The 24,429-nt window shown below is 44.1% G+C and overlaps 2 protein-coding genes across 2 annotated transcripts in view; both read left to right on the top strand.

Moving 5' to 3' along the window:
* Positions 1-13,760, top strand: part of TOP2A (DNA topoisomerase II alpha) — a 35,277-nt gene extending 21,517 nt beyond the window's left edge. The window contains exons 24-35 of the mRNA XM_044447074.1: positions 1,227-1,422; positions 2,158-2,249; positions 2,654-2,809; positions 2,902-2,985; positions 3,280-3,471; positions 3,786-3,894; positions 4,109-4,264; positions 4,556-4,694; positions 6,466-6,527; positions 10,079-10,186; positions 11,346-11,566; positions 13,437-13,760. Of these exons, the coding sequence (XP_044303009.1) occupies positions 1,227-1,422; positions 2,158-2,249; positions 2,654-2,809; positions 2,902-2,985; positions 3,280-3,471; positions 3,786-3,894; positions 4,109-4,264; positions 4,556-4,694; positions 6,466-6,527; positions 10,079-10,186; positions 11,346-11,566; positions 13,437-13,559 (1,638 nt within the window). The 3' untranslated portion in view covers positions 13,560-13,760. The remainder of the gene's footprint in view (positions 1-1,226; positions 1,423-2,157; positions 2,250-2,653; positions 2,810-2,901; positions 2,986-3,279; positions 3,472-3,785; positions 3,895-4,108; positions 4,265-4,555; positions 4,695-6,465; positions 6,528-10,078; positions 10,187-11,345; positions 11,567-13,436) is intronic.
* A 9,227-nt stretch (positions 13,761-22,987) lies between these two features.
* GJD3 (gap junction protein delta 3) lies at positions 22,988-23,905 on the top strand. The gene has a single exon (XM_044447187.1). It carries the CDS (start codon positions 22,988-22,990, stop codon positions 23,903-23,905), a length of 918 nt encoding a protein of 305 aa, XP_044303122.1.
* The last annotated feature ends 524 nt before the right edge of the window (positions 23,906-24,429 follow it).

Genomic DNA, 24,429 nt, shown 5'->3' with positions numbered 1-24,429 from the left:
TTTCTCCGCTGTAATCTCTATGGCTTCATATGGGCCAAGTGGCTAAATTATTCTTGAGGTGAGTCTCCTCAGGTGGTCAAAGATAAGAGTTCTAGAAAAAGTCCCAAACAAATCCACACATGTAGAAGCATATCCCTACTTTAAAATCTCCATTAGAGCCTCTTTACATGAGTCTAAGCCTTATCATATACAAGAGTCAAAACAGGCTCAAGAGTTAGGAATCTACATGCGCAGAGACTTGACACCCATGGCTTCCTCCTTGCCATCTCCACTCTTCATGTGTTCAGGCACAGAATGAGTCACAATCTGTCTTAACCATCTGATGATCAATGAGGTTCAGCAATCCATTGCAAGCAGAACATCACAATCTATTAAAAGAATAGCAGCACTTTTCATGGCAGGTTCTTGACAATACAGAGTTCAAGAGACAAGAGTCCAAACTGGAAAGAGAATCCATGTGAAGCAAGTCTCAAGAGGATCAAATAGTAGTAACTCCAAATGCGGAGGATTTCAGGCAGACAAGAATAGTCCTAGCAAAGGCCACAGCCTGGGCACTGGTTTAAAAGGGATGATTTTGCCTTCTGTCTTTCACAAGAGATACTTCAGCCTCTGTGACAACTCCAAAAACTTTTTTTAGGTTCTCACAGAAAGGATACAAGCTTCCTTCCCTGCCAAAGCTAGCAGCTAAATGGAAGTAAGTTGCCTCCCACCTGCTTCACCCTGAAAATACTGAGAAGGATACACACACTGACTCTTGTCATTTCACAGGTTGAATAGGCCCAAACCCTTCCAAACCACTACTGGTTAGATCATGGGACATTCGAACTAGAAGGACCACTGCAGCACTAGAGTCAGACTCCAACAGCATCATATTTTTTCTCAGTTCAAAGCTCTTGTTCCCATTTCCTTTTAAACATCGTAAGTGGAAATTTGGAAACATTAAGAAAAATAATCAAGGAACATTTCAGATCACCCTGGGCTCATTTGAAAACCAAGATTCTTAGCTAAAACCTCCAGTGAACAAGGAAAATCTATTGAAGTCATGCTTTATCATCTTTTAAAGTTAGTAGCCTAAGCCATTGTTAAGCAGAAAAAGGTTACTGTCTCTGCTGCTGTTATGCAGATTTTTCCATTTTGAATAGCCTCAGGAAATATTTGACCTTTAATTACCTGTACTTGGTGATAGCTGAAAGCTACACTTCTGGAATATTTGGTGTTTACTCCAGGTACTCTTTGATCATGTCGGTTGCCTGAAGAAATATGAAAGTACAGAGGAGATTCTGCGGGAATTCTTTGAACTCAGGCTGCGCTACTATGCCTTAAGAAAAGACTGGCTTACTGGGGTATTGGAAGCAGAGTCTGCAAAACTAAACAACCAGGCACGCTTCATCCTAGAAAAAATAGAAGGCATAATAGTGATTGGTAAGTATTGCCAGAGTTTACTATAAGCCTGAGTGGGCAACTTGGTATTGAACTGCAACTGCCTTCATTCTTTACCTTTGCCATGTTGACAAATGTTGATGGGAATTGCAGTCCAAGTTCCACATCCAATTCCATGTTTGTTCACATCATGGATTTGTATAAAGACAGTATGATATTGGCAGCTTTCATTTCAGTTCCTTTTCTAATTGTGCTCAACTTAGAATTTGCCTTACTTACAGCTGCTACATGTTAAGTCAGATTTATAAAGCTATCCATTTTCAACCCTAAGATTTCTTTCTTAACTGTAGGATGTCACTTTCTGGCCATCAATTTGGGAGGCTTTAAAGGGGGCTGAGACAAATTCATGGAGGATAGGGCTTTTGACAGTTACTATTCATGATGGCTGTATATTACCTTCAATAGTATGCCTCTGAATACCAGCTGGGAAGCATGTGCCATTGCATTCATATTCTGCTTATGGTTTTCCTATAAGCATCTGGTTGGCTACTCCGTGAACAAAATGCTGGACTAGTTAGGCCTGTCATCTGATTCAGCTTGTTTCTTACGTTCGTAATCTGACCTATCTTGCATTTGGCTTTTCTGTTCATAGAATGCTGTGTGTGTATGTTGTTCCTAACAGAGCCAAACCGTTAAATTGGTGTGAACTTTAACTTTGGCTGCTTTTTCTTCTGGATTCATTTCTCATGGTGCTCTGAAAATGTTTGTTACTTCTAGAGAACAAGCCCAAGAAAGAATTGATACAGATCCTTATCCAGAGGGGTTATGATTCTGATCCAGTAAAGAAATGGAAGGAGTCCCAACAGAAGGTATTGCCGTCTTCAGTCTCTTCCTTTTAATTAATTCAGTTGCTCTATAACATTGGCTTCTGAACTAGTGAGCTGAAAAATAGATCTTCATCCTAAATCTCATCATGTCTTAAGGACTACTAGCATGCTAAGGTGCTTGCACAACTTGACATGATGGCAGCTTCTCTCTCTCTCTCACTATCTCATGTCAAGGGAAGTAATAAAGGCCCCTATGCTCAGCATCACCCTGTGGGGAACAAATAATGAGCACCAGGATCTACTGTCATCACCACTTTCCTAAATCCAAAGAAAAGCATCAGGAAGGGACTAGGCAACCACCTCATTAGTTTGAAAGGATGGGTTGCATTGTAGATACTGAACAGCCGCAGCAGCTATTAATGGATGATGAACTTTCTCCACTCCAGAGCAATAATGAAGACATAAATCAAGAGGAGGACAGTGATAAGGAAAATGAATCTGCTGCAGTCAGTGGGCCAGATTTTAACTACCTTCTGAACATGCCTCTTTGGTATCTAACAAAGGAAAAAAAGGATGAACTATGCAAGCAACGGGATGACAAAGTAGGTAGATGAACTGTTCTAGAAAAGCTTGAGGGTTGGTAATGTTGAACGCTCAGGCACAGAGTTAACTATTTTTTACTGGTCTGTATTAGGTATCTGAACTAAAAAACCTGAAAAAGAAGAAACCTGAAGATTTGTGGAAAGAAGATCTTGCAGTCTTTGTTGAGACTCTTGAAGTAAGTCACCCTTTGAGAAATGCTCTGGATTTCTGGCCAGTTAATCTGTTTTCAACATGTATTGATTGGTCATATGATTCTCTCCTTATTGGGTATGACATAAGTGTTCGTAATAGGGCAGGAAGATTGTGAAGAGGTCTGACTGTGACATGGTACTCTTAATGTGTTCCAAAGCATAAAACTCTGAAAGATGCACATGAATGCTAGGGGCAGTTGCCTTCTGGCCTGTGCTAGTAAGTGCTGCTATTGCACTTAGGGAAGTTCCTCAGCTCACTTTGGTCTACTGTCCTCTAGGATGTAGAAGAAAAAGAAAGGCAGGATGAACTATTGGCACCCACTGGCAAAGCTGGCAAAGGGAAAGGGGGAAAACCAAAAGTAAAGAAGCTACAGGAAATCATGCCCTCTCCACATGGCAGACGGGTCATACCCCGAGTGACAGAAGAGATGAAAGTCGAAGCAGAGAAGAAATTAAAAAGAAAGATCAAGGTAAAATAGGAAAGTTTGAGTGTTTTAGATTGTGTGTGTATTTTAAAGTATGTATACGTGGTTGGATCTGAATTTAGTCAAACTTAGAAGGAGAACTGCTGAATGCAACAAGACTTTTATTGTATTATTATATTCATAAACTGCCAAATAGTTCAAAAGACTTTCTTGCCGGGATACAACAGCCAATGTTTAGCAAAGTCCCATTCTTTCACTGGGTCCATTTTCCTTTGTTTTCTGATACATTATCTTTGGATTTTTATCCATTTTGTAGTGCCCAATTCTCATTTATCTTATTTATTCTTATTTATCTGTAGACTGAAAAAACTGAACTTAATGAGAATCAAGAAAAAGATTCACCAGGGTGTGATAAGGAACCAAAGAGTCTTAAAGAAAGATTGGCAAAGAAACTGAAAGTGGAGCCAGGTAAAATTTGGACCAAAGTGTGTGTTCTTTGGTGCATTTTGCCTTAATGGGGACACTGTTTTAATTTTTAAAAATGCAGCCACATGTCCTGGATATAGTCCTATATGCAGTGGGGAATTGCAAACAGGTAGAATGCACTTCTGGGGTCTAAGTACTGTATTCTCGTTATTTTAATTTTTCTCTTCAATGTATCATGTGCGGCTTTACAATTTAGCAGACAGCAAGAAACAAACTTTGTTGCCATTCAAGCCAGTAAAAAAAACAATGAAAAAATCTTCTTGGTCTGACTCTGAATCAGAAGATGATGATGAAGTTGATGATGATATAGAGGTTGAACCTCGCACACATCTTCCACGTCGGCAAGTAACAGGTACATTTATAAAGAGTTAAACATGAAATCCTTAATATTGCATTTGTATTTGTTTAAACACTTCTGGCATAATAAAATCTTTAAATGAATTTAGAGACTTTGTAAAGGAAGCTAAAGCAGTTAACTATTTCTCATAATAATGTGACACCTTGGAGTAATTGTATTAAGCACAGTGAAACCAATTTCTGAGTATGATTATGTTGTTGCGTTGCGTTGCGTTGCGTTGCGTTGCATTGCATTGCATTCCCACATTTCTTCCTTTAGCCAATGTTTGTATTCTGCTTCTTTCAGCAAAAGCCAATTATGTGCTGGATTCTGATTCCAATTCAGACGGTAGTGTGCTTCACTGTGCTCAGAATGAAATGGATGAGGACGCTGTATCTGATGGAGGTGTCGAGGTCCCAGCTGCAAAGCCAAAGGCTGTTTCTGAGTGAGTGCCTGAAATATGCCCAAATAAGTAGCTAAGTTAGACTGTTTGAAAAATGTCTGAATAGGACAGCAAGCTACCTTTTGAGTGACAGATTTCTCCTTGGCTGAGGATATTATAATTATTTTGCTAGATCATATATATATGCAGATAATTTATCCCGTGCCATATTCCAGGAACAAAGCATCACTGTGGAATTTCTGATTTTATAAAAAGCCTGGTATCAAGCCTGGTATACACACTGAAATTAGGCGTCCTCTTTATTTTTGAAATCTTAAGCAGTTTCTACATGATTTATATTGGCTGTCCGTGCATAGAACTTAGACAAAATAAATAACTGTTACAAACAAAACAGATTTTTAAAACGATTCAAATTTAGTTTTAAGAGCATTACCTTTAAAGTAATGAAGCACCATGCCTCCATGGCATTACTGAGTTTGTAGGAAAGCAGCGTCTGGTGTTCTGTCTTGATAAGAACCAGTGTCTGGTTCTCAAGTCCCTGTATTTTCCCTGCTTATTTACTTGATTTCTTATTAGCACTACTTTCATATATTCCCACAAAGCAAGTTTTTGTCCCTAACAATTTGTCAATATTTTCCAAAGTTCCTAGCTATGTTTTACTTTGTATCATTGCTTGCATTTCTGAGCAGATTTCTTTAAGTTCCCTAAAAGGATAGCACTTGCTTCTCTCCAGCAGGTTTACTACTTTACATTTGTGAAGTAGTTCAGTTCTATTTTTTAGTTCTGTTTATGTCATTTGCATCATAACCAGGACAAGTGAGCAGTAGCCCAGTCAGCAGTTATTCTTTCTTCCCAGTGTTCTTATCTGAAACACTGAGTTCAGCTGGGAAAAATTCATCTTTTCCTCTTGTATGCAGTGAAGTTGCTTGACTTTCAATCTAAAGTCACAGCCTATCAGCGCAAATGCTTCTGCTAGAATCCAACTGATTTACACTTAATATTGAAATATAGCTAAATAATCCACATGCTTTTCTGAAAATCGTAGTTTAGGACATTATTGCCATTCATGATAAACACATGGAAGGCAAAGTGACTGTTGTGGATGAGTGCCTGCAAGTAATTCCGTAATGCAGATTTGTGCAGGAAACCTGCCAGGCATAGAGAATTCTGAGGCAAATATTTTTCACAAGGTTAACCAGAAAATGACACAGCGGTATATAGCGTTGGAGTTGTACAAAATTTTTCATGTGGTATGACACAGTAAAACACAAAAGCAAATAAAAAAGGTGTTCTTGGTGTAGAGCATAATGTTGGTTCAACACCAGAAACATCTTTTTCCCTTAAATTATTGAAAGCTGCTTTGTATCCAGTCCTCCACACCACAGCAAATTTTAAGCAGGAGATCCCAAGAATTTAACCTGGAATCTCCTTCATGCAAGGCATATATAGACTTCCACTCTTGCATCCCGAATCTTTCCTACCATCCACTGAAAATAGTTCTGTACAGCTTGGAAGTCCACATGCTATCAGTTCTGGTCTCAAAGAATTTTGCTCTTCTGATTTTGAATATAATGGATTCAACTCTGTATTGTTTTGTTATCCTAATTTCTCAGCTATATGGCTGTCAATATCCCGTGTCTGTTTTCTATGGCGAGAACTGTTTCTTTTACCAAATATTCCACAAAGAGTTGAATGTTCAGCTACATAGAATCTTGGGTTTTTCTATTTTGCATGAATATATTTATAGCATATAGGACAAACCCATTAAAATGAGGAAAATGTATTCCAGGTTGTTGGTTCTCCTCTCTTCTAGGAAAGCCAAGGGACAGAAAAGAAAAGAATTCAAACCTCCAGAGGTACAGGCTACTGTCTCAGGTAAGAATTCCATTCAGTTAATGGCATCCCAGTTTAATCTGTTAAAGCCAAATGATATTCCCATCTGTGACCCTTTGCCTAACTTTAATGCAGTCAGATGCTGTCCTGTGTTCAGACACTTTTCATGTTGTTAAGCCAGTCAGTTGACTTTGATAGAATGACAAGAGTGTAACACGCTTGCCTGTTATCGGATCGTTGTGAGAAGGCACTGTTTGGAGCCTCAGTACACCTACCCCATCAATGTGTGGTTAATACTAATGAAATATATCAGCAATTCCCAATGAATTTGCAATTAAACCCTTGGGAGTTTGAAATGTTTTCACAAATGCTCATCTGAGGCCTATAGAATACTTCTAGTATGGGAAAGGGTTGGATAGGGAATCTCTGGGGCAAAATTGAGGAAATTAGTGGGTGGTAATGTGTGTGCTGCATATAATGTACAAAAACACATCTGATTTTAAAGTTAATTTTGGAGGAATATCATATTTTACAAAGACCAAGTAATGGGAGCAGAGCAAAGGCATGTCCTGAATGAACCACTGTATTTCTGATAGGAGCTCTAAAATTAATTTGCAGAGCCTAAATCTACCACTAATCTCCAAAAATATAATTCAGAAACACAGGAAACTGCCTTGGTCTCAGACCAGTGATCCATCTAGCCCATTATTTCTGACACAGTATTGTTCTTCAGGGTTCAGGTCAGAAATTTTCCAGCTCTATCTTGAGTTGCTTGGGGATTTAATTTTGCATTTTCTTTGTGTAAAATATGTGCTTTCCCACTGAGCCACAGATCCTTCCCAGCAGAACCTAGCATTATACACAAGCCATAACATTATTTTACAGAGCCTAGAGCACAGAGCATTAATTTACAAGGCCTGGAGTGCATCCAAGTCCCAAAAATTAATTTATGAAGCCCAAATCTGCATCCAATCCTTTAAAATTAGTTTGTGGAGCTTAGACTTGTCGATAACAAATTGAAAAACATACTTTCTGTCTGTTGTATTTGGCTGATGAAGGTCCTGATGTATTCAAGTTAATTGCTAGGTTTTCAAGTTCCTTCCCCCTCCCGCCAAATTCAGGAACAAAAACATAAATGCACGCACATTTTCTCTCTCTACTCAGGACCTGCTGCAGGCCACTTACGAAATAGATAGGCTTGGCTCCAGTCTCTGCTCGCTGTCATTCTCTTTGCTGAGTCCTGGCTCTAATTACCAGTCCAGCAGAGATGTGCTACAAATGCTGTGCTCTGGTAGGGCCATGGCATTCCCGGGGGGGGGGGGGGGGCACCCCGCACCCCATCTTCCTAAACGGTTCCAGCATGCAGGTGGCAAATGAGATGTCACGGTGGCTGCATCACAATAGCTCCCTCCCTCTCTAAGTACTATTCAACCTCAGTACTTTCGCTTCATATATAATTTTAACCTTATTTTAGAGGAGAAAATATTGTTAGTCTTGAAATTTTCTGATGGAACACACATTCACATTGCTTGCCACGCCAGGTTATGTGAAACGTAGTATGGGAAACACTGGAGCACATTGAAACTTTGTTATTTCCCAGCGGCCCTGAAACTTTTTCAGTAGGGGGACAGTTGAAAGGCTGTGGTGACCATTGCGGGCTGGTGAGGTGGGGGTGCCTGGGGGCGCAGGCCGGTGAGGTGCCGTCGGGCGCATGCAAGGTGGCATCAGGCGTGGCCAACCGTGGCTCGCTTGCTCAGAGATCGAGCCAGTCCTAGACCCTCTCCAAGTGAGCGAGCCACCGCCTCCCCGCCCATGCAGCAAGTGTGCGGGCAGCGGCGCTGGCCGGGTGGATGGCCACGGCAGGCCGGATCTGTCCCACGGGCCATAGTTCGAGGACCCATGCTATATACTGTCATTCCGTTTTATTTAAGAGTTTCTTCCTCCTCACATAGTGCAGGAGCCATTTGCTTATAAGTTCAAAGCTGACTCCTCATCACCTGCCTACCTCTGGAAACAGCCCCTCCCATTTCTTCTGCAAGAAAAACTAAAATTAAACGCCAAAATTTCTGCTATGGTTTTGTGGGGAGGGGGGATAATGCTGCCAAATCACTGCAGTCCTGGACTTCTATAATGTTTCCTGCGAGCACTGGTCATTGTTAACACTCTTAACACGAGATAGTGAAGCTTTAATAATAACCAGGAAATTGGTCTGCAGACAAACGAACTGTCAAGAGCAGACAAAAGTATTAAATTTTTTTTATTTAGGTCAGTAGTGGAACTTCCCTACATTGTCTCTTTGCTTTATAAGTTCCATAAACAAAGGGATTCCTGGATTCTAGAGGTGTATATATTGTTACTTTGTTTGGAGCATTTGGCAATTGTGCTTAGAGCTTTTGTAAAGGCATGTACAATTCAAATCCCAAGAGGGAAGACCACGGGACCGTTTTGAGTTGATATAAACATAAAGGGGACACATGAGTATAAAACAAAAGGGGGTAGCATTTCAGTGACCCGCCTCTATTTTTAACTGCTCCATTTCCCTGTTTGTTCCATCTATCAAGTTTTTTGAGGCTTGACAGTTTTGCATATTGCAATGTGTTAACTATTTGCATTGCATGCTTATAACAATCTGTGGAATAGAGTAAAAGCTGGAAGGAGCCCATAAGGCCCTTGAGTCCAACCTCCTGCTCCACTTCCACATGTCATCCATCCAGCTGCAGGGCTGTGCCTTTCCAGTTCAGCGAAGGTGACTCGACACGCTAGTTCGGTGTAATGCTATGCAGGCAGGCCGTAGCTACAAGCTTGCATTGGACAGTGGTGACTGTTCTTCATTATTCTATATATTCTCCTTCTCTTGTGCCTCATGAGACCTGTTCACTTCTTCATCTCATTGTTAACCCCTCTCTACTTTGCCTGTTCCAGCCATGGTGACACACATGTGTCAACGTATTGTTTGGACTACTGCAATGAGTTCTATGTGTGCTACTTTAAAAGTGCTGGTAAACATTAACTGCATCAGCATGCAATGGCCAGACTGTTGGCAACAGCTGGTTATAGGGGACATGTGATTTCCCCTTTAAAACAATTTGCTTTTTTTTTTTCTGAGCACAGTTCAGAGTGCTGGTCATGAGCTCTAAAACCCTATACAGACTGGAACTACAGCCCTATGCAGACTGTCTCAAAGATTGTTTTAGGTCATAATGGCCTGTCTCTCAGTTCTGCCAGCCTCAGAGGAATCAAGAGAAGGACTTCTGAGTGGCGACTCCCAGCTTCTGGAAGTCCCTGCAAAGGGAGGCTGGGTGGGCTTTAACTAGGTTGTCAGAAGGTGAAGATGCTCACCCACAAGGCAGGCTTTATTGCTGAAGTGGGGTGGGGTTATTCTGTTGGGAGCTGGTTATTTTTATTGTTACTTCAGTAAACTTTAATTTTTATTGTGTTTGTTTTAATCCTGATTTTATTGTTGTTAGCCCCCCTTGGACACAATTTTTGGTGAAATTGCAGAATATAAATCAAATAAATAATGAAAATACAACTGGTAACTGAAACTGAGAATTAGGATATGTTGATTTACCAGGCACTTTTCTTTATTCAAGCTCCCGCTGAAGACTGTGATGAAGCCAAACCAGCTGCAGCTATTGATGTCCCAGTTAAGCCTGCTCCTAAAAAGAGAGCTCCCACCAAAAAAACAAGCACAGCTAAAGGTAACATTATTGTAGATGTTTGTGGGCTTTAGAGGTAGGTATCCAATAACATTACTTGGTGCTGGCTTACTCTGTGGTATGAAGGAATCATTCACCTGCCACCCAGCAGGAAAGGCAAGAAATATGTGGCCAGGATCTTTGCCTTGATGCTGTGCGCCGCGGCTCTTCCCATTCAGTTCATTTCCTGACAGGGGAGGTGGTTGTTCACACATGAGGTGGCATTGTGCGCGCGCACACGCACACACACGGCAGGTTCACACAATATGACATGTTACTGATGTGAATCTGTTGTGTCATCCAGACCCATTTCCAAAATTCCTGCATGACAAGATTTAGTTTGTTCTGAAAACACAGAGATAAGCAACCACTTGTGGTTTCTCTGGTCATCCAGACCCAAGATCTCTACTGCTCTCAGCTGCTTAGCAGAAGATGCATCATTTCTTGCTTTATTTGCATTGACTGAATAATGTTCCATCTCCCTGTTTACTTTTGGAAGCAGGGGGACTGTGCGAAAATACCCAAAGAGAGAAGGGAGAATTGGAGCAAAACTATTTATTTTCATTTAATAAAAATCTCTGGAGCAGCTGGAAAGCACTGCAGATTTGCAAATACACTTGGGAGAGGGGAATCCGCCTCAGGACTGCAGCAGTCCAATCAGGCGGAGGCTGCTGCAGTCCATAAGGACTGGAATTTTGCTTGTGGAGGCTGTAGGGTTGGGAGGACAACGTGGGGAGCAGCATGGAAACCGAGCTGCCTGGGTAACCATGTGATTGTCATGTGATCAGTGAGTTCAAGCAAGATTCTGCATGCCATGGAAACTGTGTGAGGTTGTTTGCTGTGTCATGTGAACCCAACCACTGAGTTCTCTCTTGCAACTTGATAGTCCATTTTCCAGCACTTTTTAAAATGACTGGCTATGACTGTCACTTAATGAAGTCGGAGAGTAATGCTTTTCTCCCTTGCAGTTCCATTTCATGCAGGTTATGATTCAGTTTGTTCAACTGCAGTTTAATTCTTTGCAAGTAATTAACACTTGCCTTGACAATGACCACAATAAGTTTCTGAAGTAGCAACTTGAAAATGTTCTTGCAGCTTCTTGCTAGAAAGACACAAACAGGACTATTGACATCAAGATCTAATAAATTAATTTTCTTCTTAGGCAATCAGCCTTCTATTATGGATGCCTTTTCTAAGAAAAAGACCGATGAAAAGCCCAGCAAGAGTTCTCACTCCAGTGCAGATGGGGCAGCCTCCAAAAAGCCTGTACCTGCCAAGAAAAGGAAGCCTGCTAAAAGAAAGCCTTCCTCCTCCTCCTCCTCTGATTCTTTGGACTCTGATTCTGACTTTGGCCAATCAGTGGAAAAACCAGCAGCGCTTAAGGTTTGCTTGCTACTGTTATATTTTAACTTGTAATTTTGCATGGTGAAAAGTAATCTTAAAGGACTCTGCCCAGCTTACTCCACTGTGCCCACAGTTCTATCACACACACTTGGGCGCACTGAAATAATTTTGCAAGATTGAGGCGCTCCCGTTTAAAATTGAACATCTGTGTATGTGAGTGACATGAGTTCCCCCTCAGTTAACATCACCCAGTACTCTGTAAGGAGATCAACTCCTTAATAGAATGTCAGATAGGCTTTTAGATAAGCCATGGAGTTTACGGAGTGCTCTACAGCCATTCTGTCTGCCTTGTATCTCATACCTCCTCAGTTGCTTCATAGAGCAAGGATGGAGAACTGCTGCTTCCCAGCAAGTGGTGCCTTTCAGTCCAGTATATGGATTCTGCTGCTCTGTCATTGTGCCAGCGTCCAGTTTTCCCACTCCACCCACCTCAGTAGATGATGAACAATATTAGTGGGCAGTCCTGGTAATGGAACCAGTGACCTAGGTTGGTTGTGGGCTCTCCCGCACTAGCGGCATTCAGGATGCAACTGGACAGCCATCTGAGAGGGATGGTGTAACCTGGAGTCCTGCACTGAGCAGGACTTGGACTCAGTGGCCTTCTTGGCACCTTCCAACTCTACTATTTTATGATTATATGACTATAGTTCATGGTGACTAGAGAAGCATAGTATCCTTTGAAAGATGCTTTGCCTGCCATGTCCCCTGGTTGAGCCTCCAGACTTGCATTGCCTGCCTCTCACTATGTCATTCTTGTTCTCGCAATGGGGCAGAGAAGGAGGGGGAGCTGGCAAATCCAGAAAGGTGGGGGGCAAGAAGAAAATTGCCAATTTTAATGTCTGTTTTTAACACTCTGTTTGCATGATGTGACGATCCCTCATGGGTAGCTAGCCACAGTGGTTTTTTGCATAGTCTGAACTCAGAATGCTTCCCAGAGGATGGTTTATTTTTCAGCAGCATGCCACTGTGACAATGCATGACTTGTTCTAGGGATTGTGTAATCATTGTGTAATGATGGGTAGTCATGTTGTGTGAACCCACAAGAGGATTAGCTAGCAAACCATTCAGTAAAAGCAAACCTGCCTGCCACTGTTCCCAATTTCACCCTTGCCACAATCGCAGCCCCTCCACTGATACCCAAACAGTAGAGCAACCATCACTGCCTCCTTTTCTTTAAGTCCCAGAAAAATGCCCAAATATGTTCGTAAGTTTTAAAATTGTTGTTGCTGATCTTTCACAAGTGTACTCTTACAAGTGCCCAGTGTGTGTATACTTGCCTGGTTAATGTAAATATATGTTTCAGCTGCCCAAAGAAGCACAGTGAGTAAGTAGCATCACATACATGGGAACTGACACGGCGAGACTCTATATAAGCTAATTTACAAACAGTTTCTAGGGACCAACTGAAAAAAGGGGAAAGCTCCAAAAGAAAATGCACCAAAAGCAGAAGGACAATATCTCCCGCTTAGTAATCTAATCTTAATATTATGTGTTGAACTGACACTTCTCAGCGTCCTCCCCCGTTTCAACACTTCGCTTGCAGAGTCCGCTGATAGTCTAGAAAGAAGAAATTGGCCCCTCCCATGTTTATAACTCCGTTTTAGAGTACTTAGTGCTGCAGTTTGCAGGGTAGTCAGAGTGTCACATGTAGACTGTATATTTGCGGCTGTGTGTGGAGTGGCAGTAGGTGAGGCCAAATCTTAGGATCATCCCCACACTCCCTCGAAGGAAGTATCACCCCCCCAGGCTCTCTACACTAACTCCCACAAAATGTAATGTATGAATTCTGGAGTTAGCATTCGAATGTTTCCTGTGAGTTTACCAGTCCCATCCCCTTTTCTCTTTGCAGAAATCCAAGAAGTTAGATGACTTGTTTTCCTTCGAAAGGAACTCCCCTGAACCCCGTGAAAGGGTGGGTCAAGCCAGGAAGCCAGTCCAGTACCTGGAGGAGTCAGAGGATGAACTATTTTAACTTGAAAACAATGTTCTTTTGCATCTCAGTCCATCTTATCAAAAATACATTGTGACCACTTTAGAAGGCAAATGATTTCCAACTGCTTTCAGTAACCCTTTTTATCATTGTTTGTCTGTCCCTGTAAATATTTTTTTCTGTATGTTTGTTGACACTGCTCCAACTGCTACTTTTAGATTTCTTAATAAATGTTCTTTTTACTTGAGGACTGTGCTTAGAAACTCTTCTAACTTCTGAAATGATTTTCAATTCTTTGTTCTGAAAAGCCACATTGACTATTCCAATTATGGTTGACTTTGATATGCACCTGGAATGGGAGACTATGGCTTTCTATAACATGCTCTTATGACATTAAACCATGGTTTGGCAATGTATTTTGGTCTGACAAAACTGAGGTTTCTCATGTTTATGCTGGGAATTGAAATGCCCACCACTGTTTATGACTTAACTCAGTCATTTAGCACAACTTGAATTAATACATTAGCTTTCTGTTCCTTTGCAACTTGCAAATATAATTGAATCAATACATATAAACAGCTCCAACTGTCTATTGAGATAAAGGGTTAGAGCACTAATCAGCAGTTGCAAAAATAAATACAGAACATTAGCCAATGGAAGGAGGCTTTCTTTGCATGCCTGTATTTGGAACTACATTTGTTCTTTTATGCAAGTAACTGCGACTATGCTGTGCCAAAGGCCTTCAACAGATATGGAAAAACGGGTTCCAATGCTTAGTCAAAATCAGGGATAGAGTTAGGTTTTCGTGGGGAAAAAATTGTCTTCAGAAAGGTTCCATGACCACAGCAAGGATTTCCTTCATTTTGCTTACCCGCAGGGATATATTATCAAATGCGGAATTTTCAGGGAGATGCTGGAGTTTGAAGGTGGAAAGATGCATGTTTGGAAAGTGATGGGAGGAGCCCTGCAGAAGGGAAGTCATCTGATATGCACAATCCTGGCCCTTTTCCTCTGCAGGAGAAGTGGAACCTGGGGGCCCTAGTGGAAAGGAGCTTGTGTGCTGGTCCCTAAGCATCTGATAGCTGAGGCATGCCTTACACTCACTTCCTAACAGTAAAACCTTGGGAAAGGGGTATGAAAGATTTACCCACTCAAACGACCCCTATTCCACTCTTCCGCCTGATCATTTCTGCATAAGTCACCCACATAAGTGTGTCCTGAATAATTAAAAGGACACAAGCCCAGAGCAGTGAGGAGTATAAATCTGTCACGGGCAACTTGGAGGATGCACAGCTCTGCCACATGGATGTATTGTGAGTAATCATTCAGAGCTGATGCTGTGAACTGGCAGAATTACTGCCCCTTGCGAAGCTGATTGGAAGGCCAGAGCAATGAATTCTGCCGAGATGCAGCAGGCACCCTCCTTCCAGATGCGAGCACATCAGGCTCATGGGAACTTTTAATTGGCGTATTTCTCATGGCGAGGCTTTTGGAAATTGCTAGATTGCAGCATGTCCTGGTTGGGGAACAGGCAAAACACGAGGGAGGGGGAAGCGCCCACTCCCTTTAAAACCTATGAATTCTGAATGCGCTACTGCCTGGCAAGACCTGCTGGCAGCGTGGCCCCTTCCCCTCCACCCAACGCTGGCCATCAAAATGACATTCCAGGACCCTGTATCAGTAAGAGCAAAGTGTTTATTGGAAGGCAGTCAAGTGTCGAAAGAGCTGTCAGATTTTCCACTGGGGTGGGGGTGGAGAGGGAGGACTCTGCACAGATTCAACCAACACTTTGGTCTCCCTCGCCTGGCCTGTGCTATTTAAAGGCTCTCAAATGGCCACAAGAAATCCCAGTGAACAAGTGTCTCAGAATGGAATAGAATTTATGCAATTGGTAGTTGTAAAAATTCTCTGTGTGTAGAAGCTGTAGTTCACTCCATGAATGCTCTGTAGAATTTGATAACCAACACTTGTTGGTCTCTGATGTTGTATTTCTGTGGAGGCAGATGCCTCTGGAAAATAATTGTATGGGTAATGCCACAGCCAAGTCTGAAACAGGTCCTAGAAAAATACAATCACAATGACCTGGTGAAACACATTTTACATGAGCAGGCATCATCTTCAGATCCATCAGTTGCTGATGGATCGTTTTGCCAAAGGAAAACTTCTCCAAGTCACGGGATGTTGACACCAGTTTTCAAAAAAAAGCACTTCTGGTATGTTTACATGCACACCATCTTTTCGGAATTTGGACATTTGCAGAGCTAATTTCCCCAAAGTCTGAGGATCTCAAGTGTTAACTTCCAAGGTTTTGTGTGGGCATTAAGAAAGTGTTGCCCACCTTGTGCAGACAGGCCTTCTGTGCTCACTTGGCAGGATTTCTTGGAGGTAACATTCCTGTAGAAGTGAAGACAAGCTAGGAAGAAGGAAGGAAAGGGTTAATATAACACCACGGTGTGAAGAGAGGGGAGGGCAACATGGGCAGGCAGTGCCCCTGCTAGTCTGTCTGCTCTTGAATGCCTTGCCAATTTTCTTTAGTCCATTCAAGGCTCAAGTCTGCGAGAATGTTTTGGTTTGCTTTTTCTAGCCCTGCAACAACTCTGCTGCCTCCCCTTCAGTCTAATTTTAGCCCAAGCTGGACTGCCTTTGTTTCTCTTTCTCTTTTGCAACTCCCTGATTTTGGCACTGTCTGGCTGGGCTCAGACAACATGCACAGCTTGTAGTGGATTCTTTAACCTGTCCTCACTTGGGAGTTGTTAGCTTGTGCAAACCCAGTGAGTGTGAGTTATGCAAAGATCAAATGGACCATAACTTATGTGAGGAGTGTTTAACCTGCCGTTAAACGGGAGCTGCATATTCAAATTGGCAGCCACACGCATCCTACAGTGTTCTGGGCTCACCTGTGCTGGGCCTTCATGATGTGAACAGCCCTTCTGTCTTCACACACACCCACATACACACACACAGCAGTAATGGTGTGGCAAAATTCCAAAGGGTTAACATTTTTCTTAGGAAAATAACCAAAAGTCATTCAATGCGTTGGGGAAAGCAGGTTTACAAGATTATCAATGCATCTTTAGAAAGAAAATACATGCAAAGCCGCTCTGTGTGTAAACATCTACATATACATATGCTGTGTTTGAATGTGTTTTCTTTCAAAAGATACAAACTATGTACAGTTTTCTTTAAAGGATTACACATTGTAAAATGATGCATACAGAAAATGCAATAAAACACTGCATTTTGGTAATGACAGTTAGTCTTTCAGTCAGTTGTATCAGAAAATTAGCCTTTGTTTGTTTATTTGCTTAGTTTGATGAGAGAGAAAAACATCTCATTTTCAAGGAGTCCTCATTTTCAAAGACGATATTCTGATGAATCTGATCTGCAACATTTCTGTAATGACACCTAGGAAGAATTATACAGGCAGGCCCTAGGTTACGAACAAGTTTGTTTCCGGAGAAAACAGATTTTTTTTTCTTTAAGTCGAATTTGTATGTAAGTTGGATCACAAACAGTCAGCCCTCCACATTTGCAGGGGTTAGACGGGGCAGGAAAGTAGAAAAACTGCAAATATCTCAGCCCCGTCTCTCAACCCAAATTCACCGGCACCTCCTCTTTGCAGCACAGAAATGCCGGAGAGATTTCTCTGTCCAGATGGGCAGGGAGGAGGGCATGCTTGGAGGCATGCTCAGCTTTGCATCCCTCTATGGTGATGTCTTGGGAGGCCCCCTCTCTGCTTTTCCTCTCCTTGGTAGGTACAATTTTTGGTGGTAATTTTTTCAAATTAATAGGCTTTATGGCAGTTCGTTCTTAAGCATGGGTGTCTGTAACTTGGGCGTTTATAGCTTGGAGACTGCCTGAACTACAGTCCAAGGTCAGGAAAAGAAAGGCTGAGACCCTCCAGAGACCAAAGCACAGTGAACTGTGATTAGAATGAAAGCAAAAGTGCTGAACAAACAAATGTGAATTGAACAAAGCTAATACGTGTGTGTGCGCGCAAGCTTGAAGAATGAGAACTGGATGACCTTCTAGGTTACCTTGATCAGGGTGCTGAAGTTAGGATAATTTAGGAGATAATTTCGAGAAAGGAATGTAAGTGGCACAAAATAAGAAAAATTCTATTGTCACTTGTGTGACCAAAGGACCTGTGAAAAGGATAGTCACCTGCAAGGCCTGGTCACACATATGTAAATCAGGCATTGATTTGCGATATTACCCTTGCATCTCTACAAGAGTTCCATTTTCTGGGTCTGTTCTTGGACAGAAATCTGGGGATGTCCTTGTAAGATTTCTTGAAGGCAGAGGAACACCCCTGCTTTGCCCATCTTCAGTCTTCAGATACCCGAAAGGCTGCTGCCTGGGTGAGAGAGCAAATGCATTGTAAGGGAATCGCTCAGTCCAGTAGCTTCAAATTCTAAAAAAAGAATTTTTCAGCTAAACACTGGGGAGAACTTCTTGACAGTACCAGGTAGCAGAAAGTCAAATAGGCTGCCTTGGAAGATTGCGGCTGGCCTTTCATCAGAGACTTTCAAGGAGAGGTTGAATTAAGATGCTGAAGAAATGCATTTCTTGCATCTGCAGGGGCAGGGGGGGAATGGTGGGGGGGGGGGGGACAACGACTGGCTAGATGACCTTGGAGGCCCTACCAAGGCTGTGATTCTATTATTCTAGTGTTAGGGAAACCCCAGGATGGATTTAATGATTTGGTGAATTAGATCCACTTTTAGTCTTTGCTTCTAGCAGAACCACTGAAATGAATGGGTGTTACCAGTGGGGAATTCCTGCTTTGCATGCTGATGGTCCCTCTGGATTGAAGTGTTCAATTGTTAATATCCCTAGTTAAAAGGATAGTGGTTAGCAAAGCTAGCAAATATTTTTCATTGAGACTTTGAAGGAAGGCAGCTACATAATAACAACAATTATAATTGATGTTGTGAACCATCCCAAGACATCTGTGATGGGATGATATATAAAAGTTTTAAGTAAATAAAATAAACAAACAAAATTTTGACCAAAGAACTAACTGTAGCAGCATCATGTGTTGATGTGAAGGAGAGGAAAAGTGGCCACCTGTTGCTGGAAGCACCTTGTTTCCTCCCAAGACATTAATCTCAAGACATGCTCCCTCCCAGGACATACTTCCAAGTGGTCCACTTCTGAACACTAAGCTAGGAGGAGCCTCACACCAGCGGATGATAAGAAGGAACCGCAGAAAGTGAATGCTGCTTTTATTAGCTCTGTCCTGGGGTTTATAGCTGCTCTGTTTTATTGCAAACCACAAACACTGGCTTGACTTCTGTTTAAGAGGAGATTAAAATTAGGTGGGCATAATTTCCACCCTGGGATCTGGGGGGATCTGCTCCTGCCTCTGCTCATAGAGTGGATGGGGCTGGATGTGGCTCTCCGGTCTGCCCAGGGGGACTGCCACGAAGTCCTGTCACTTTAAAAGCTTCCAGACAGAGCTAAAGGGAAAGCCCTGCCTCTCGCGCTCCAGCACGCCACTGTCCTAGCCAGAGCTGAAGCTAGCAAGGGAGGAACAAAAGATGCCAAGAGACCCCAAGGCACTGCTTTAGAAGAAACCGAGAAGTTGGCAGCATCCCAGGCAGCAGGTAATGAGTGGGCACCTGCCCTTTCCAGGTAGCAAATTGGAGGAAACCTGGGGGTGAGTGAGGGGACAGTTTCCCTTTTGAACTTCTACTTCTGCAAATCCATCCCTAACTTTTGGGTTGCAGAGAAGAGCCATTCAGAGTGGGCAGGAGAATACAACCCTGTGGAGGCAGGGAGGGAGTGCAGCCCCCCCCCCCCCATTCACCACTGTGTGTCCCTTCTGCAGCTCTTCTTGCAGTAGGGTTACCTGAGGCACAGGTAGGGCTATCAGATCAAAATTTTAGCAGCTGTAACACTGCAGTTCTCTATATGTCTGCTCAGAAGTATGTCCTTTTGTGTACAGTAAGGCTTACTTCCATGTAAATGGGCATTGACTTACATTAATCCATCATTACGTTGGAATAAAATAGAGATGCTTGTTGATACTGACAGATGGACATATTTTTTCTGTTGTGAGAAACAATGTGCAATTCAATAAGCTACGCTTCTTTAGAGGAAATGGCTCATCTTTGATATATTCTTCTTTCATCCAGTTAACTACCTTGGGGTTAGAATATTCTGTGCTGCAATAACACGGCAGAGCAAAAGGGTGCCTAAAGAAGGATGCTGGAGGTGCTTAAAGTGTGGAGAAAATGGATAAGTGTCTCTCCCAATGCTACAACAGGGGGCCATCGAGTGAAGCTGAACAGCGAAAGGAAACAGTTAGAGTGTGGAATATGGAATTTGCTGTCCCGTGATTTAATAACAGCCACCAAGATACAGAGGACCCGGCAGGCTGCAAAGTTCACACAGCTTTAAACATTTCCAGTTCTAGCTCTAGCAGGGAATACTGAAGACTCAGCTTTAAAAAAGATATTTCCACTGATTTCAGCTGAATGCCTGTACCTTTAATGGCCTGTAGTTTTAATTCCTAAAAACAAAGTACTGATGCCATCTTTGTTTGCTTTTCAATTATATCGCACATTTCCTACGAGAAGTTAAAGGTTCCTGCCTTCTCGTTTAATCTCATGACAGCCCTGTGAGGTAGGTCAGGTGGAAAGCCGGTGACTGGCTTAAAGCCACCCGGTGAGCTTCATGGCCAAACGGGGGGCCCATCTGAGGTTGCAGGCAGCCACCTTTCAGGTAGTTGTTGGTCTGAAGGGGAAAGCGCTTGCTGGCAGCCTGCCCATTCACATCTGCCCCTCCAGTTACCAGATGGTGACAGATTTTGCCCTCTAGCAGATATTGACCAATGTATGTTTAGACAGAAAAGGGCTTATAGCTGGCTGGGGCATGTTAAGAACGATAGGCCTTTTTTCTGTCTAAACATCCATAGAATTAAAAATGTGCAGTCTTAATATTCTGAATTATGATGAAGGAGTTTTGTGTTCTTCCAAGTGTTGCATTACACCAAACCCAATTAGGATTGTTTTAAAAAAGGAAATGGGAGAAGGAAGCAGAGAACAGAAGCTAGAAAAATATGTATGTATGTATATGTCAGGAGGAACACACTTTTTCAGAAAGGTGTGTCCTGTCCCTTCTCCTTGTTTAGGGTTGTCCTGAAGATCTTACGATAGCAAGGCAACCAGGGAAGCATTTGCTATCATTGCAGCTCCGTGCGGAGAGACGCTGCATCTGCTGTGTGTGGGTCACCCTTCCCGCAGTTCAAGGTCCAGCCATGCCACCAGGAAGCAGCAACCCTCTTCACCCACCATATAACTTTTCTACATTTCTGCCTCTTTGATACCTCCCCTATTTCCAGTCTACTCTGCTTAAAAAAGCACGAGCGGTCCTATAGGACTGCCTTAGTCATTCCCGAACTGTGGGTCGGTATGCATTGCTCTGCTAGAACAGAACGGGTAATGCAAGCCAGAAGAAATGAGCTGATGGAAGACTTTTCCAAGCCCAGAGGAAAAGGGTGTCTGCTGCAGCTCTGCATGAATTACTACTCTCTGACTTTCTCTTCTGCACCCCATGGGATTTAAACATCCCACCACCCCTGGCGGAGAGACACAGCAGAATCACATTCCCTGTGCTGGCTGTTTTTTATTTCCACATGCATCCAGAGGGGCGACTCATGCAGAAGGAGGCAGAGAGTGCTTCAGTGGCTAATCCTTGCTATTCAACCTCTTCAGGTACAAGAGTGCGGTATGCCTCCAGGTTTAAGTGAAGATAAGTGTGTCTCACTTATCAGAGGTTTGGCAGACACTGCAATATATGATGTGCATTCGTTTCTCCAGGGAAATTAGTCTGGCCAGGCCCTCGGTGGAACGCACCTTGCCCGTCCGCTGCACCAGTCTGTCCCCAGCACAGTCTGGATCTGGCTGAGCTGTCTGATTTTATCTTCCCCTCTCCAGATAACTTGGCAACAGACATAAAACATCTGCCAGCACCCCCAGTCTCTCTTGGTGTTGCCAAGGTCATGGCCTTTTCACCTCCTGCCCAGAGTTAAAATGGTCCTGCTGAGAGGGGTGAGTCAAAAAGTGCTGGCCAGTTGAGACTCACAGCATCTTAGGCCAAACACAGAACTCTTGCCCGGCGAGTCCATTTTTCAAGCATCTCTGAGTCTCTCAAATCTACTGTTCCTCCCTTGACTGATGTCAGGGCAGTGAAAATGAAACCCTTCAGCAAGGACGGCAGAAGTCACAGCTCAGTGGGTTTTCGTGCCAGTGGTCACTTAGGAACATGTCGCAAAACTTACTCCCTGGAGAAGACGATCGTGCTAGGGAAAGTCGAAGGCAGAAGAAGAAAAGGAGGACTGATTAAGAGATGGATTGACTCCATCGAGGAAGCCACAGTCTCGAAGTTAGAACAGAGAAGCAGGGCTGTCATGGTAGGGCATTTTGGAGGGCTTCCATTCAGAGGGTCACCCTAAGTCCAAGGCGACTTCATGGCACAGAACCACAAAGCCAAACATATGAAAGAGCACCTGAGGAGGTGCAGAGTGCATTTCTTTCACTTAGCCAGGGGGATGTTCAGCTAGAGAGAAAGCAAGAGAGCAGAGTTTTGGTCAAGGTCCTCCTCTTTTATCCGCTGGGGTGTTGGGGGGGGGGGCAGTTGTCCTCACAGTTTGGAAGAGATCCGATGCTATCGTCCATCATTCCAGGCACTGTACCAGTTGCCCCCCTTGGCTCTGTTGGCCTTGCTGAGAAGGCTTTGTCCAAACCTTTTGAGCACAGAACACCTCCTTCAATTGGAAAGTCAAACCACATTGTTTTATTGTGTGTTTGGGTCTTGACCAGGTTTAAGAAAACAAGCCATGGATGTGGCTAGAAATTGTCCCAAAATTAAGTCACATCTACCCCTTCTGTCCAGAAAGGCCTCCCCACAATTTGTGTATTTTATTAATGCAATTTAAGAGCAGTGTTTTTAAAGTCCCCCACCCCCAGGGGTGGGGAGCAGAGCAGCCCCTGGACACTCAGGCCCTTCCTCCCCGTGGGTGGAAGGGTTATTTGGCTGCCAAGTGCCTTCCTGGCACCACAGGAGGAAACACGGCTGCTGTTGCGGGACCCCTTGCAGCCCCTCCTGTGTGGGGGGCCAGGAGCATGTCAGGGAGGCCCTGCACCCACCAGATTCCAGGCCCCCATCCTCACTCCCTGAGAGGACCCCCAGAACTGCAGAGAAAGTGCACGGCCCTGTCGGACCACCGCCACTGAGAAGGTGCCTCCCCCAAAGAGGAGGGGCCCTCAGCGTCGCAGCAATGAGCGGCACGGCTGGTGTCCGCCCCCATGCCTCACTTTGGCCACAGGTCCGTGTGGCTTCCGGGCTTCCATACGGACTGGCCCTCGGACGCCAACCCCACGGCTGCCCTCCCACCCCACCACCGCAGCGCAATAGTCCGGTGCCGCTGATGCCTCTGCCTTCCCTTTCCCCCTGCAGCAGCCATGGGCGAGTGGGGGTTCCTGAGCTCCCTCCTGGACGCGGTGCAGGAGCACTCGCCCATGGTGGGCCGCTTCTGGCTGGTGGTGATGCTCATCTTCCGCATCCTGATCTTGGCCACGGTGGGCAGCGACGTCTTTGAGGACGAGCAGGAGGAGTTTGAGTGCAACACGAAGCAGGTGGGCTGCAAGCAGATCTGCTACGACCTGGCCTTTCCCATCTCCCACTACCGCTTCTGGGTCTTCCACATTGTGGTGCTCTCGGCTCCGGCAGTCCTCTTCGTCATCTACTCCATGCACCAGACCACAAAGATCAATCAAGGCCTGAAGGAACCGGAAGCAGAAGAGGAGGGAGCCAAAGGGGCAGGGAGGAAAAGCCAAGTCCGGTTTGGGCTCCAGCCCAGCCAACGCACCCAAAACATACAGACCTTCTACATAGTCAACGTTGTAATGAGGATCTTGGCTGAGATGGGCTTCCTTGTGGGGCAGTGGATGTTGTATGGCTTCCAGGTGGGATACCAGTACATCTGCAAGCATCACATGTGCCCTCACCTCATCGATTGCTTCGTCTCTCGGCCAACCGAGAAGACCATCTTCATCCAGTTCTACTTCATGGTGGGGCTGGTGTCAGCTCTGCTCAGCCTGGTGGAGCTGGCCCACCTTCTGTTCAAGAAGCGGTGCAGGAGGCGCCGCGTGATCGCGCCTCCCGCCACGCCGTCCTACGAACAGCAGGACAACTGGTCCAACCAGAAGCAGGAGAAATCGCAGCACTTTCTGGCCCCAGCGGATGGCGCTGCCGGTGGGGCGGCCTCTCAGGGTGGAGTTCCCAATCATTATGAGCCCAAGGCCCACCTCCATCATAAGAGCTCCACCAAGGGCAGCCGCTCTTCTCGTTCTTCTGCCAGAGCTGACTTGACTGTGTGAGGGAAGGGAGCAGCCCCTCCTCTGCCTCCTGCTCCCTGGACGAGCTGGATTTCTCCGGGGCTGGTGCAGCCGTGGACCTGGCCAGGGCCCCTCCCCCTCTGCTGTCACATAAGGCCACTCCGAAGTCTGATTTCAGCTTGCACGGTCATTCATGCTTTGCTTTCATGTATGGGGCTCTTTGGGGGTGTGCGGGAAGCAGTTAGATCTTATTCACAGCATGTCTCAAGGGATGGCAGATGTAGGCTTGTAACCTGTAAGAAGAGGGCTGGTAAGCTCTGAGCATCAATAAAGGGAATAGGAAGTATCTTTTCCAGCAGGACAAGATGCTCCTACCCAGGTGAGCCGTTCTGCTTGTATTAGCAAACCCTTTGGATCTTACCTGGCTATATCGGAGTGTGAATGTCAGGTGAAAAGCAGGTAGCAATGCTACTGCTGAACACCTTTCTTGGGCTACAATTGATTATATTTGTTGGGAGAAAAAAAACTTTTTGTTGGAAGATTTTTTTTTTGCTGAAATAAAAGGA

Source organism: Varanus komodoensis, unplaced genomic scaffold (assembly GCF_004798865.1).
Source record: "Varanus komodoensis strain SLA01 unplaced genomic scaffold, ASM479886v1 scaffold50, whole genome shotgun sequence".
NCBI classification, from domain to species: domain Eukaryota; kingdom Metazoa; phylum Chordata; class Lepidosauria; order Squamata; family Varanidae; genus Varanus; species Varanus komodoensis.
This window is presented reverse-complemented; position numbering and strand designations above follow the sequence as displayed.

Coding starts and splice junctions, on each gene's coding strand:
- GJD3 (XM_044447187.1), top strand. CDS start 22,988: ATGGGCGAGTGGGGGTTCCTGAGCTCCCTCCTGGACGCGGTGCAGGAG.